This window comes from Pan troglodytes, chromosome 6 (assembly GCF_028858775.2).
Source record: "Pan troglodytes isolate AG18354 chromosome 6, NHGRI_mPanTro3-v2.0_pri, whole genome shotgun sequence".
NCBI lineage: Eukaryota > Metazoa > Chordata > Mammalia > Primates > Hominidae > Pan > Pan troglodytes.
The window spans coordinates 162,780,438-162,796,880 of NC_072404.2; the positions used below are offsets into that span (position 1 = coordinate 162,780,438).

At 38.6% G+C, this 16,443-nt stretch overlaps 1 protein-coding gene and 1 long non-coding RNA gene across 2 annotated transcripts in view; one reads left to right on the forward strand and one right to left on the reverse strand.

Annotated features, from left to right (window-relative positions):
* Positions 1-16,443, forward strand: part of CNTNAP2 (contactin associated protein 2) — a 2,300,337-nt gene that overhangs the window by 1,506,780 nt on the left and 777,114 nt on the right. Inside the window, exon 13 of the mRNA XM_063815738.1 lies at positions 15,695-15,895. Coding sequence (XP_063671808.1) covers positions 15,695-15,895 — 201 coding nt within the window. The remainder of the gene's footprint in view (positions 1-15,694; positions 15,896-16,443) is intronic.
* LOC134810589 (uncharacterized) overlaps positions 1-16,443 on the reverse strand; it is a 47,342-nt gene that overhangs the window by 17,116 nt on the left and 13,783 nt on the right. The window lies entirely within an intron of this gene.

Below are 16,443 nucleotides of genomic sequence, written 5' to 3' on the forward strand. Positions count from 1 at the left end.
CCACAAAAAAACTATTAGAACTGATAAACAAATTCTGCAAAGTTGTAGTATACAAAATCAACATACAAAAACCAGTTGCATTTCTATATGCTAACAATGAGCAATCTGAAACAAACAAATCAAAATGTAATCCCATTTACAATAGCCACAGATAAAATTAAATACCTGGGAATTAACCATAAAGTGAAAGATCTCTATAATGAAAAATATAAAACACTCATGAAAGAAATTGAGGAGAACACCAATAAGATGAAAAGGTATTTCATATTCATGAATTGAAATAATCAATATTGTTAAAATGCCCATCCTTCCCAAAGTGATCTATAGATTCAGTGTAATTCCTATGAAAATACCAATGACATTCTTCACAGAAATAAAAAAAATTTTTTTAATTTAAAATTAAAATTTATTTGGAACCACAAAAGACCCAGAATAACCAGATCTATCCTGAACAAAAAGAACAAAACTGGAGGAATCACATTACCTAACTTCAAATTATACTACAGAGCTAGAGTCACCAAAACAGCATGGTACAGCATAAAAACAGACATGTAGATCAATGGAACAGAATGTATAACCCAGAAACAAATCCACACAGCTACAGTGAATTCATTTTGACAAAGGTGCCAAGAACATACTCTTAGGAAAACAGTCTCTTCAATAAATTGTTCTGGGAAAACTGAATGTTCATATGCGGAAGAATGAAACTAGACTTCTGTCTCTCAAGATATACAAAAATCAAATCAAAATAAAGACTTAAAGCAAAGACCTCAAAATATGAATCTACTACAAGAAAACACTGGGGAAACTCTCCAGGACATTGGTCTGGGCAAAAATTTCTTGAGTAATACCACACAAGCATAGGCAACCAAAGCAAAAATGGATAAATGTGATCAAGTCAAGTTAAAAAAAACTTCTGCACAGCAAACAATCAACAAAGTGAAGAGACACCCCACATAATGGGAGAAAATATTTGCAAACTACCCATCTGAGATGGTGTTAATAACCAGAATATTATATAAGGAGCTCAAAATAACTCTATAGGAAAATTTTAATAATATGATTCAATAATTGGCCAAAGATTTAAATAGACATTTCTCAAAAGAAGACATACAAATGGCAAACAGACATGTGAAAAAGTGCTAGACATCACTGATCATCAGAAAATGCAAATCAAAACAACAATGAAATATCATCTCACCACAGTTAAAATGGCTTATATCCAAAAGACAGGCAGTAACAAATGCTGGTGAGGATATGGGGAACAGGAAATCCTCATACACTGTTGGTAGAAATGTAAATTAGTACAACCACTAAGAAGCATTCAGAACTTCCTTAAGAAGCTGAAAATAGAACTATCATATGATCCAGCAATCCTACTGATGGGTATATACACAAAAGAAAGGAAATCAGTATATGGAAGAAATATCTTTACTCTCATGTTTATTGCAGTACTGTTCACAATAGCCAAGATTTGGAAGCAACCTAAGCGTCCATCAACAGATGAGTGGATAAAGAAAATGTGGTACATATACACAATGGAGTACTATTCAGCCATAAAAAGAATGAGATACAGTCATTTGCAACAACATGGATGGAACTAGAGATCATTATGTTAAGTGAAATAAGCCAGGCACAGAAAGACAAACATCACATGTTCTCACTTATTTGGGGGATCCAAAAATCAAAACAATTGAACTCATGGACATAGGGTGGAAGGATGGTTATCAGAGGCTGGGAAGGGTAGTGAGGGGTTGCAGGGGGAAGTGGGGATGGTTAATAGGTACAAAAAATAGAATAGTAAGACCTACTATTAGGTAGCACATCAGGGTTACCATAGTCAATAATAACTTAATTGTGCATTTTAAAATAACTAAAAAGAGTCTAACTGGATTGTTTGTAACACAAAGCATAAATGCTTGAGTGGATGGATACCTCCTTCTCTGTGATGTGATCATTACACATTGCATGCCTGTATCAAAGTATCTCATGTACCCCATAAATATATATACCTATGATGTACCCACAAAAATTTAAAATTTAAAAATATTGTATGGTTCCAAAGGAGTTATTGCAATGTGTAATATACAAGTGTTACAAAATAATTTGTAAAATGCATCAACAGTAACTGTTCTATTTCATCAAAATAGAGTTTATATATTATTGTTTGCATGTGCTCACAATTACCAAAAAATTGTTTTAAAATGTCAATTACCAAAGAAATTGTTTTAAAATGTCATGGCACTGGACTTGGTGGACAAGATGGCAGATAGGAGACAGGGCTAATGTGCAGTTCTCACCTGGATGAACTGAACTGTGTGTGGAGACTCACACTGTGATCTGTTGCTCCAAGAACCAACAAAGGAACATACCAGGAAAACCTGAAGGATTCCCAGATCCTTTGAAAGAAGCAGCACACTACTACAAATTACATGAAACAGGTGAAAAACTGAGCATTCCCAAAGTGTGAGAGAAGGAAAACCTGCCTCCAAACATACATTTCTACTGGGGGACCTGAAAATCCAGATCATGAGATTATGGAAGAAGGATTTAACCTCTCCTGGAGTTGAAATGGATTTAGGGAGTCACATGAAATATAAAAGTAGAAGTAGCAGCAGAAAATGCCTTGCAGGCAGTCCCAGTCTCCAGCTGAAGCCCAGGGAAGCCATCCCTGATGATATCTTATAGGGGCCCTTGGGGAAGGCAGCCAGAGGAATTGGGAAGTAGTCACAGTGCAAAGGAAACTCCGAACTGAAATTTGTAGTTGTTTCAACTGGGCACAAATTTTCTCAGGTGAAGTCCAGGAGACAAGCAGGAGTGGCTGCAGATTCGAGCACAGGAGCCGCAGCCAATGGAGTGGGCAGATGCAAAGGAGCAAGGGCCATGCTTGCTTTTTTAGTGGGGAAGTTTATGGCCTCAGGCAAGGTCTTATTGGGGCACTGTGGGAGTGAGACTGGCCTTGCCAACTGCATGGGGGGGTGGGTTAGGCCTCTCACTAATGGCTATTCCCCACTTCTCTGGTGAACTATATGACACAGCAGAGGCAGCCAAGATGTCTTTTGGCCTGAGAACAACCCTGCATCCCCACAGTGGCTATAGCAAGCCCCAGCCAAGGAGAGGCTGAGCTCAGACCTGCATAACCCTGCCCTGACCTGATAGGATTTCTTTACCCACCCTAGTAGCTGATTACAAAAGATAAACTCTTGGGAGCTTTATGGCCCTGCCCATCACCTGAGAAACTGAAATACTTACCCTGGCCAAGTTAGGGCAAGCTTAGATCCCTCCACTAATACTGCAGCTGTTGCTGTCTTGGAAACACCACCTTCTGGTTGGAGGCCAACCAACTCAGGCCATTACAGCAACTCATGGTAGAATAACCCTGATCCCAGGAAGAAGACAACACCTAATTCCACTGCCTACAAGATACTGGCTAACCAGAGTTCCTTAGTGTGTCCATGTGAAAACATCACTGCTAGCATAACCATCATTCAAGAAAGCCAGCACACTAAACATATCTACAACCATGGACTCTCACAGAGTCTACCTCACTTCCCTGCCACCTCTACCAGAGCAGGTGCTGGTATCCATGATTGAGAGACCTGAAGATGGATCACATCATAGGACTCTGTAGACATTCCCCAGCACCAGTCTAGAGCCTGGTAGCCCAGCTTGGTAACCAGACCCAAAAGAGCAATAACAATCTCTGCGTTCCAGCTCTCAGGAAGCCCCATCCCTAGGGTAAGGGGGGAAGCACCACATCAAGGGATCACCCTGTGGGACAAGAAAATCTGAACAGCAGATGTTGAGTTTCAGACCTCTCCACTGAAATAATCTACGCAAATGAGAAGGAACCAGAAAAGTAATTCTGGTAATGTAACAAAACAAGGTTCTATAGTATCCCCAAAAGATCATACCAGCTCCCCAGCAATGGATCCAAACCAAAAAGAAATATCTGAATAGCCAGATAAAAAATTCAGAAGGTTGATTATTAAGATACTCAGATACCAGAGAAAGGTGAAAACAAACTTAAAGGTATTAAAACAAGGCCGGGCATGGTGGCTCACACCTGTAATCCCAGCACTTTGGGAGGCTGAGGCAGGCGGATCATGAGGTCAGGAGTTCGAGACCAGCCTGGCCAACATAGTGAAACCCTGTCTCTACTAAAAATACAAAAAGTTAGGTGTGTGGTGGGCACCTGTAATCCCAGGTACTCGGGAGGCTGAGGCAGGAGAATGGCTTGAACCTGGGAGGCGGAGGTTGCAGTGAGCCGAGATTGTGCCATTGCACTCCAGCCTGGGGGACAGAGTGAGACTCTGTCTCAAGAAAAAGAAAAAAGAAAAAAAAAGATATTAAAACAAAATACAGGATATGGATGAAAAATTCTCCACATAAATAGATGTCATAAAGAAAAAACAATCACAACTTTTGGAAATGAAAGACACACTTAGGGAAATACAAAAAGTGTAGTGTGGGAAGTTTCAACAATAGACTAGAACAAGTAAAAGAAAGGATTTTGGAGCTCAAAGACAAGGCTTTCAAATTAAGCCAATCAGACAAAGACAAGAAAAAAAAAGAATAAAAAAGTGAACACAGCCTCCAAGAAATTTGGGATTATGTTAAATGGCAAACCTAAGTATAGTTGGTTTTCTGGAGGAAGAAGAGAAATTTAAAAGTTTGGAAAGCATATTTGAGGGAATACTTGAGGAAAACTTCCCTGGCCTTGCTAGAGATCAAGATACCCAAATACAAGAAGCTCAAAGAACACCTGGGAAATTCATTCCAAAAAGATCATCACCTAGCACATAGTCATTAGGTTATCTAAAGTTAAGACAAAGGAAAGAATCGTAAGAGCTGTGGGACAAAAGTATCAGATAACCTATAAAGGAAAACCTATCAGATTAATAGCAGAATTATCCGTAGAAACCTTACAAGACAGAAAGAATTGGGGTGTCATCTTTAGCCTTCTGAAACAAAATAATTGTCAGCCCAGGATTTTGTATCCAGTAAAACGGAGCTTCATAAATGAAGGAGAGATAAAGTCTTTTTCAGACAAACAAATGCTGAGAAAATTTGCCACAACTAAGCCAGTGCTATAAGAAATGCTAAAAGGGTTTCTAAATCTTGAAACACACCAAAATAGAACCTCCTTAAAGCATAAATGTCACCAGGCCTATAAAACAATAACACAATTAAAACAAAACATAAGGTATTAAGGCAACAACTAGCATGATGAAGAAAACAGTACCTCACATCTCACTGCTAATGTTGAATGTAAATGGCCTAAATTCTCCAGTTAAAAGATATAGAATGGCAGAATGGATAAAAATCCACCAACAAAATATCTGCTGTCTTCAAAAGACTCACCTAACACATAAGGACTCACATAAACTTAAGGTAAAGGGGTGGAAAAAGATATTCCAAGCAAATGGAAACCAAAAGCAAGCAGCAGTAGCTATTCTTCTACCAGGAAAAAACAGACTTTAAAGCCAACAGCAGTTAAAAAAAAAAAAAAAAAAGACAAAGAGGAACGTTATAAAATGATAAAAGAATTACTCCAACAGAAAAATATCACAATTCTAAATATATATGCACCTAACACTGGAGCTCCCAAATTTATAAGGGAATTATTACTAGACCTAAGATGTGAGATAGATGGCAACACAATAATAGTGGGGGGGGCTTCAATACTCCTCTGACAGCACTAGATAGTTCATCAAGACGAGAAGTCAACAAAGAAATAACGGACGTAGGCCGACCGCTGTGGTTCATGGCTGTAATCCCAGCACTTTGGGAGGCTGAGGCGGGTGGATCACCTGAGGTTAGGAGTTCAAGGACAGCCTGGCCAATATGGTAAAACCCTGTCTTTACTAAAAATGCAAAAAATTAGCCAAGCAACGTGATGGGTGCCTGTAATCCCAGCTACTTGGGAGGCTGAGGCAGGAGAATCACTTAAGCCCCAGAGGCAGAGGTTGCAGTGAGTTGAGATTGCACCACTGCACTCCAGCCTGGGCAACAAGAGCAAAACTCTGTCTCAAAAATAATAATAATAATAGACATAAACTATACTCTAGAACAAATGGACTTAACAGATAGTTACAGAACGTTCTACCCAACAACTGCAGGATATACATTGTTTTCTTCAACACACAGAACATTCTCCAAGGTAGACCATATGATAGCTTACAAAACAAGTCTTGATAAACTTAAGAAAATCAAAAGTATATCAGGTATTCTCTCAGACCACAGTGGAAAAAAAGTGGAAATTAACTCCAAAAGGAACCCTCAAAACTATACAAATACTTGGAAATTAAATCACCTGTTCCTTAATGATCATTGAGTCAACAATGAAATAAAGATAAAATTTAAAAATTGAGCTGATTGATAATAGTGACACAACTTATCAAAACCTCTGGCATACAGCAAAAGTGGTGCTGAGAGGAAAATTCATAGCATTAAATGCCCTCATCAAAAAGTCTGAAAGAGCACAAATAAAAAAATCTAAGATTATACCTCAAGCAAATAGAAAAACAAGTACAAACAATATGCAAACCCAGCAGAAAAAAAGAAATAACAAAGATCAGAACAGAACTAAATGAACTACAAACAAAAAAATACAAAAGATAAATGAAAAAAAGCAGGTTCTTTGAAAAGATAAACATAATTCATAGACCATTAGCAAGAATAACCAAGAAAAAAAGAGAGAAGATCCAAATCTCAATTAGAAACAAAACAGGAAATATTACAACCAATACCACAGAAATACAAAAGATCATTCAAGGCTACTATGAACACCTTTACAAACTAGAAATCTAATGTAGATGGATAAATTCCTGGAAATATACAACCCTCCTAGATTAAATCAGGAAGAAATAGAAATTCTAAACTGACCAATGACAAATAGCAAAATTGAAACAGTAGTAAAAAAACAAAAAAATGCCAACCAAAAAGTCCAGAACCAGGTGGATTCACAGCTGAATTCTAACGGACATTCAAAGAAGAATTGATACCAATCTTACTGAAACTATTCCAAAAGACAGAGAAGGAGGGAATTCTCCCTAAATCATTCTGTGAAGTCAGTATCACCCTAATACCAAAGCCAGGAAAGGACATAACAGAAAAGGAAAACTACAGACCAATACTGCTGATGAACATATATGCAAAAATCCTCAACAAAATACTAGCTAACCAAATTCAACAGCATATCAAAAAGATAATACACCATTATCAAGTGGGTTTCGTACCAGGGATGCAGGGATGATTTAACATACACAACCAAATAAATATGATGCATCACATAAAATAATTAACAACAGAAGTCATATGAGCATCCCAATAGATGCAGAAAGAGCATTTGACAAAGTCCAGCATCCCTTTACGATTAAAACCTTCTGCAAATTTGGCATAGAAGGGATGTACCTCAATGTAATAAAAACCATCTATGACAAACCCACAGCCAACATTATACTGAATGGGAAAAAGTTGAAAGCATTCATCCTGAGAACTGGAGCAAGAAAAGGATGCCCACCCCCACCACCTCTATTTAACATAGTACTGGAAGTCCTAGCTGTAGCAATCAGACAAGAGAAAGAAATAAAGGGCATCAGAATCTGTAAAGAGGAAATTAAAGTTGTGCTGTTCACAGATGATATGATCATATACCTAGAAAACCCTAAAGATTCATCCAAAAAGCTCCTAGATATGATAAATGAATTTAGTAAAGTTTCAGGATATAAAATCAATGTACACAATTCAGTAGCACTGCTATACACCAACAACAACCAAGCTGAGAAACAAATCAATAACTCAATCCCTTTTACAACAGCTGCACAAAGTAATAATAATAATAAAATACTTAGGACTATACCTAACCAAGGAGGTGAAAGATCTCTACAAAGTTAACTACAAAACACTGGTGAAAGAAATCATTAATGACACAAACAAATGGAAACACAACCCAATGCTCATGGATGGGTAGAATCAATACTGTGAAAATGACCATACTGCCAAAATCAATCTACAGATTGCAATTTCCATCAAAGTACCATCAATATTCTTCACAGAAATATTTAAAAAATCCTAAAGTTCATATGAAACCAAAAACAAGCCTGCATAGCCAAAGCAAGACAAAGCTAAGAGAACAAATCTGGAGGCATCACGTTACCCTAATTAAAACTATTCTACAAGGCTATAGAGACCAAAACAGGATGGTACTGGTGTAAAAATAGGCAAGTAGACCAATGGAACAAAATAGAGAATCCAGAAATATAGCCAAATATTTAAAGCCAACTGATCTTCAACAAAGCAAACAAAAACATTAAGTGGGGAAAGGATACCCTATTCAACAAATGGTGCTGGCACAATTGGCAAGTCACATGTAGAAGTATGAAGCTGCATCCTCATCGCTTAACTTATGTAAAAAATCAACTCAAGATTGATCAAAGACTTAAATCTAAGTCCTGAAACCGTAAACATTCTAGAAAATAACATCAGGAAAGTTCTTCTAGACATTGACATAGGCAAAAATTTCATGACAAAGCATCCAAAAGCAAATACACCAAAAACAAAGATAAATAAATGGACCTAATTAAACTAAAAGCTTCTGCACAGCAAAAGAAATAATCAGCAGAGTAAACAGACAACCCACAGTGGGAGAAAATCTTTGCACACTATGTAGGTGACAAAGCACTAATATCCGGAATCTACAAGAAACTCAAACAAATCAGCAACAAAAAACCAATCCCATCAAAAAGTGGGAAAAGAGCATGAGTAGAGAATTCTCAAAAGAAGATGTACAAATGGACAACAAACATATGAAAACATGCCCAATGTCACTAATTATCAGGGAAAGGCAAATCAAAACCACAGTGAGATACCACCTGATATGGTGGTTCGGCTGTGTCCCCACCCAAATCTCATCTTGAATTGTAGTTCCCATGATCCCCAACCCAGTGTTGCGGGAGGGACCAGGTAGAGATAATTGGATAATGGGGGTGGTTTCCCTAATCCTGTTGTGATAGTAAGTTAGTTCTCACGAGATCTGATGGTTTTATAAGGGGCTTTTCTGCCTTTGCGTTGCTGTCATTCTCTCTTGCTGCCCTGTAAAGAGGTGCCTTCCACCATGGCTGTTAAGTTTCCTGATGCCTCCTCAGCCATGTGAAACTATGAGTCAATTAAAACTCTTTCCTTTATAAATTACCCAGTCTCAGGTATTTCTTCATAGCAATGTGAGAACAGACTAATACAGTAAATTGGTACTGGGTAGTGGGGTGCTGCTGTAAAGATATCCAAAAATATGGAAGCAACTTTGGAAATGGGTAACAGGAAGAGACTGGAACAGTTTGGAGGGCTCAGAATAAGACAAGAAAATGTGGGAAAGTTTGGAGACTTGTTGAATGGTTTTGACCAAAATGCTGATAGTGATATGGACAATGAAGTCTAGTCTGAGGTGGTCTCATATGAAGATGAGGAACTTATTGGGAACTGGAGTAAAAGTGACTCTTGCTATGCAAAGAGACTGGTGGCATTTTGTCCCTGCCTCATTCAAGGGGAAGCAGAGCATAAAAGTTTGGAAAATTTGCAGCCTGACAATGAGGTAGAAAAGAAAACTCCGTTTTCTGGTGAGAAATTCAAACAGGCTGCAGAAATTTGCATAAGCAGCCCATCCCATCACAGGCCCAGAGGCCTAGGAGGGAAAAATCTTTTGTGTGTTAGGCCCTTGGGACATGGTGCCCAGCATCCCAACTGCTTCAGCACCAGCCTTGGCTAAAAGGGGTCAAGGAACAGCTCAAGCCATTGCTTCAGAGGATGCAAGCCCCAATCCATGGTGACTTACACATGATGTTGGGCCTGTGGGTACACAGAAGTCAAAAACCGAGGTTGGAGAACCTCCACCTAGATTTCAGAAGATGTATGGAAATACCTGGATGTCTAAACAGAAGTTTGCTTTGCTACAGGGGTCGAGCTCTCATAGAGATCCTCTGCTAGGGCAGTGCAGACGAGATATGTGGGGTTGGAGCCCCCACACAAGACTTTGGACTTGAACCTTTGGGTTAATGCTGGAATAAGCTAAGACTTTGAAGACCATTGGAAAGACATGATTGTGTTTTGAATTGTGAGGTCATGAGATTTGGGAGGGGCCAGGAGCAGAATGGTATGCCTTGGCTATGTCCCCACCCAAATCTCATCCTGAATTATAGGTCCCATAATCCTATGCGAGGACCAGATGGAGTTAATTGAATCATGGAGGCAGTTTCCCCACATCTTGTTCTTGTGATAATAAGTTAGTTCTCACAAGATCTGATGGTTTTATAGGGAGCTTTTCCTCCTTTGCTCAACTCTCATTTTCTCTCCCGCCACCCTGTGAAGAGGTGCCTTCTGCCATGATTGTAAATTTCCTGAGGCCTCCCCAGCAATGTGGAAATGTGAGTCAATTAAACTTCTTTCCTTCATAAATTACCCAGTCTTAGGTATTTATTCATAGCAACATGAGCATGGACTAATACACTACCTTATTCCTGCAAGAATGGCCATAATTAAAAAATCAAAAAATAACAGGTGGCATGGATGTGGTGAAAAGGGAACACTTCTACACTGCTGGTGGGAATGTAAACTAGTACAAGCACTATGGAAAACAGTATGGAGATTCCCTAAAGAACTAAAGGTAGAGCTACCATTTGATCCAGCAATCCCACTACTGGGTATCTACCCAGAGGAAAAGAAGTCATTATATGAAAAAGATACTTGCACACACATTTTTACAGCAACAGTATTTGCAATTGCAACAATATGGAACCAGCCTAAAAGTCCATCAACCAATGAGTGGATAAAGAGAATGTGATATATATACACCATGGAATACTACTCGTCATAAAAAGAATGAAATAATGGCATTGGCAGCAACCTGGATGCAGTTGGAGACTATTATTCTAAGTAAAAGAACTCAGCAATGGAAAACCAAATATTGTATGTTCTCACTTGTAAGTGGGAGCTAATCTATGACGACATAAAAGCATAAGAATGATATAATGGACTTTGGGGACTTGGCGGGGAAGGGATGGGGTGAGGGATAAAAGACTACATATTGGGTACAGTGTACACTGCTCAGGCGATGGGTGCACCAAAATCTCAGAAATCACCACTGAAGAACTTTATGTAACCAAAAACCACCTGTACCCCCAAAATACTGAAATGAAATAAAAATTTAAACATTGTGCTTTCTCAGAAAAAAAATGACAAGACGCTGTAAAAATTTTTAATTACTTTATAAAATAGATACATATGTGCATGTGTATTTCTTTTCAAATCTTTCCAAAATATAATTTTATTGAAGAATAGTATATCAATAAATAAGTTACAGCATGCTACTTTTCTGCTCAAAATCCTCCAATGCCAACAGTTGTTTGTTTTCCTTTGACTACAAGCCAGATCTCTTACTATGACACAGCAGACTGCTGGTCATGCTCGTCCCATGCGCATCCATCTCTAACTCCCACTTCTTCCTATTCTTCCTTCTGTCACTCAGTGGACTCTTTGTATACCTGAATGATGCCGGGAAAATTCCAGAATTAGAACATTTGCATTTGTATTTCTTCTGTCTGGAATATTTTCCCCAGGCATTCACATGGCTTGCTGGATAACTACCTTACACATTCAAATGTCATTTTCTCAGTGAAGCCTTTGCAGGTTTTGCTGTATTTGAAAAGGCAATCCCCATTCACAGGGTCTATACTTCCCTTCCTTGATGTAGCTTTTCTCCCAGCCATTATCACTGGCAAACTATATATATATATATATGTTTAATTTTAATTATTTTGCTTACGATCTGTTTTTCCACCACTAGAATGGAAGAATATAAGCTCCAAAACTTTTTTTTTATCGAATTTTTAAAAATAACTTTGAGACAGGGTCTTGCTGTGTTGCCCAGGCTGATCTTGAATTTGTGGGCTCAAGTGATCCTCCTATCTCGGCTTCCCAAAGTGCTGGGATTACAGGCATGAGCCACCACACCCTGCCCAAGCTCCAAAAATGTATAAATGCTTATTGCACTGTGGTTTCCTTAGATACATTCCCTAGATCTGTATCTGTCATATCGTAAGCACTCAATAATATTTGTTGAATGCATGGGTGTGTTACAAAACAAACATATAACAGATAATGCATAGGGGTTTGATAGAGAAATGTTTGTGGTGAGAGGGGCAGAAGTAGAGTTTAGGGCTGAGAAGTCACTAGGAACAAATCAGTAGAGACTCTTCAATCTCAGCAAATAGGTAATATTTTTAAAGTTAATGAAGTTGTGTAAGATAGAGACTGTAAATGGGTGACCATTTGGTTTTATTTGCTTAAATTAATGCTTGCCTTTATGACCATTATATTGAAAAGACATTTATGACCCTTTAAAGAAGACATCAGGTTTGAAGGCTATTCCATCATGAGTCAAAGAAAGATTTGGAGTACTACTGCAGGACAAGGCTCTTGACAGAGATTTGTGAGAAAAAAAATAAAAAATGGAAGCAGTGTCAGACACTAGAAAGTTTTATGCCAGAGGCTGACTGTAACAGAAAAGATAAAAACCAACCTAATTTAATTAATGTATCTTTAATTAGGTGAAGGTAAATCTGCAGGTCTGGACACAAGTGACAAACAGTTTATCATGAGAATCATGTCAGAAAGTGACAGAATTACTAAAATATGATGTGGCTTCTTTGCTTATCAGAGGAACTAAAGGAAGGCAGTTCCAAAGAGGCTAAAGGTAAAACTGGAATATATTTATTCTACAGAAAATATATTACCATGGGGGACACTGTAACTGAACTTTTCTAATTGATTCAAGAAGAGCAAACTGGAAAGTGCTCTAGCAGAGAGGGATGTTGTTATAGATGAAAGGGATTTAGAGCCTAGAAGATGAAGTCACTTGTCTAGAGTCTCACAGGATAGTCCTGACCAAGCCAGAACTGGGACCAAAATGACTTTAAACTGTTCCTAGATTGAGTAGCTTGGATCTATTTAACTTTTACTTTTTTGTTTTTATTTTTTTATTTTCCTTTAAGTTCTTGGATACATGTGCAGAACGTGCAGGTTTGTTACATAGATATACATGTGCCATGGTGGTTTGCCGCACCTATCAACCTGTCATCTAGGTTCTAAGCCTCACATGCATTAGGTATTTGTCCTAATGCTCTCCCTCCCCTTTACCCCACACCCCCCAACAGGCCCTGGTGTGTGATATTCTCCTTTCTGTGTCCATGTGTTCTCATTTTTCAACTCCCACTCATGAGTGAGAACATTAACTTTTGTTAATTCCTCTTTCTACTCAACTAATATTTTTGAAGCCCTACTATGTGCCAATTATTGTGCAATCTCTGCTTTCTTAACTTTTAATGTGGGGGGACAGACTTTAAAAAAATAAAATGTGTGCAAGTAAAGGGGAGATGAACGCTAGGGAGAAAATTAAAGCAGGAGGAGGAGGCAGAGAGCAGCTGTAGAATAGGAAAGGAAAGGCTGGCACTGGAAGAGAAGAAGAGTGGGTCCTGAGGGTGCCGAGGAAAGACAAAGGAAGCAGCAGGTGCAGAGGCACTAAGGAGGGACCCTGCTGATGTGTTTGAGGAATGAAAGGTCCATATGGCTGGTGCCAAAGGAGCAAGGAGGAAGGATTGGCGTGTGAGGGCATAGAGGCGGGAGGAGCCAGGTCACGGAGGGACTTCAGCTGTTTTAAGGACTTGACTTCTACTGGAACAAGACCCGCTGCCATTGAAGGCTTTGAGCAGAGTATCAGAATCTCACTTATATTTGAAAAACCTCACCCTGACTCCCGTGTTGAGTGTAGATGTGAGGAGGCAAGGGTGAAAAGCAGCAGACTGGTTAGGAATCAGGATGGCTTTAACCCTAGTAGTGGTGGTGGGTTGGCAGGAGGCGTGTTCAAATTTTGGAAATACACTGAAGGTAGAGCAGAGAGGATTCATGGGCAGGCTTGATGATGAATGCAGAAGAAAGAGAGGCATTAATGGTGACTCCTGGGTTTTGTCTTGAGCACCTGAAAGAATGGAGTTGCCATGTACCAAAATAAGACCAAATGAGGAGGAAGTTCAATAAGTCTCTTTTAATCTACAGCACGCTCTCTCTTGCACTCTCTCTCTCTCACCACTTCTTTCCTCTCTACCCACTTCCTTTGCAATTTATCAGTTGATAAAACTATATTGGTCTATAGAGTTTCCCACGGGCAGGGATTTCATGGAGTATTTCCCTGTGTGCTATTTAATATGTTCCTCTGTCCCTTATAAATTCTGGAAATCCAGAATTTAGGTCTATAGACTTGGTCAAATTCATGCTTGATTTTTATCAATAGTACATTACGTGTAACATTGATTGTGTATTTTCATCCAAAGGTGCATCATGTGTGGTTTCACTTGTGGTTATATTAGCAGCCATTGATAATCATTGCTTAGATCCTACTAAATTTGTCAGAAGTTAGGAAATCATGATACTCTAATCCCACCATTTAGTCTTCTTTTATGAGCTGAAATATTTCCATAAAGACAATATTTGGTTTCATTAAGGTTCCTATAACAAAGAAAGGCCAAAGGCTTGATTCTTCTCTTTATTCACCAATATTCAAAATAATGAGTTGGTTACCTAGCATCTTCCAAAATTAAACATTTTTAACAATTTTAATAAAATTAAGGATTTAAATATATTTGATATGCCTCAATCCATTGCAGAATATTCTTGTTGATGTTCAGATTGGCCCATCTTTGGCCCTGGGTGTTTTTGAACTGCCCTCAGTCTCTAATTGCTTCTTTTTTTCTACTGGGATATGTTCCTGGCTCATCTTTCATCTTGCACATTTCCAGCCGTAGAAGCCATCATTTCTCCAGGGATCCTAGTTTTATCTTAGAGGAAATGGTATTTAGTGATCACAGTCTGGTGCACGAGGTCAGTCCTTGTGTAGGAGCTTTTTCAGTGCACAGAGGCAAGACATATGCCACATTTAAAATTAGATAACATTATCTTAGGTTCTTAGTGATGCTTCTAACTAAAATTTAAAGTATATGGAGCTTTTATTTAACCTTATCTATTTTATATCTGCTTCTTTTCTCGCACTGAAATTTTCAGGGTCAAAATCACCAAGATAATTAGTCACTTGCTTTATTCCACATGTATAGAACATTTCAATAGCAGAGAATGCAGTGTCTAATTTTGCCTAAAAGGTCAGTGTGAAAAGAACATTTGTTGACAAGATGAGGATACATATTCTGATTAGAGCAAACACCATGTAGGAAGACTCAGAGGCTTGAAAGAGAGCATAGTTCATTTAGGAAAGAGAAAATCCAGTTCCACCAGAGGAATGATGGATGACAAAGTCCGCAAGAAGTTGGGACATAATGAGCCTGATATTCAATGCTGCAGATGTTAGAGCACCAACAAGATGCAAAAGCTTTTTTTTTTTTCTTTTTTTGCCTTGCTTTCAGGAGGTGTCTTGCATTTGTTTTCAATAAAAATATTACTTTCCTACTTTGTCCTCATAAGCAGAACTTAGGGATGAGCAAAGAGCAGGGGGTTTTAAGGATTGCTCTCCTTAACACTGTTCCACGCCAGCTCAGTAAAAAGACCATTTAAGTGTGGCTCAATTATTTTCTGACATTTGGAGAAGCATTTGCATACTAATGATCCAGGGTCCTGGTTGTTTTTCTCCCCACAGAGGACAAAGTGTGGACCATAGTGTCTCATGACTTGCAGATGCAGACGCCTGTGGTCGGCTACAACCCAGAAAAGTACTCAGTGACACAGCTCGTTTACAGCGCCTCCATGGACCAGATAAGTGCCATCACTGACAGTGCCGAGTACTGTGAGCAGTATGTCTCCTATTTCTGCAAGATGTCAAGATTGTTGAACACCCCAGGTAGGCTGAGAATGGAATGTTACTTTTAATCACTATCTCAGCTGGTGCTTAGAATTGCCTAAAGAATCCAACAGGTGTGGTTCATTATCTTATAGTCCAGTCTTCAGTAGGAAGGAAGCTGTAAATAAGTAAAATAAAATAATTGGGCTTGTTTTCTGGGGAAGGAAGCTAAGAAAGAATGATTTTGAGGAAAAAATAGTCCATTGTTTTAAACTTACGGATTTTTAAATTTTATGTGCATATATGTTTCTAGTGCTTAATTGTCAGTAATGGCTGTGGGACAAAGTTTATCAGAGCTCCTTGTGAACATTCAAGCAATTCCCTTTGAGAGCTTCAGGTGTCTTTATTGTAAAGATGAAAGCATTCTAAAAATTGTCTACAGCCAAATAGGATATAGAATAGCGATAGAATTTAGAGCTCTTTCTTCCCGGTAGTTGCTTCACGGTACCTGTTTGTCTCAAGAAGTCTAGCCTGATTTTTTGTTTTCATGATGGCCAACTTTTAGCATGTGCTAGTGTGTGTGTGAGTGTGCACATGCAAACACACAT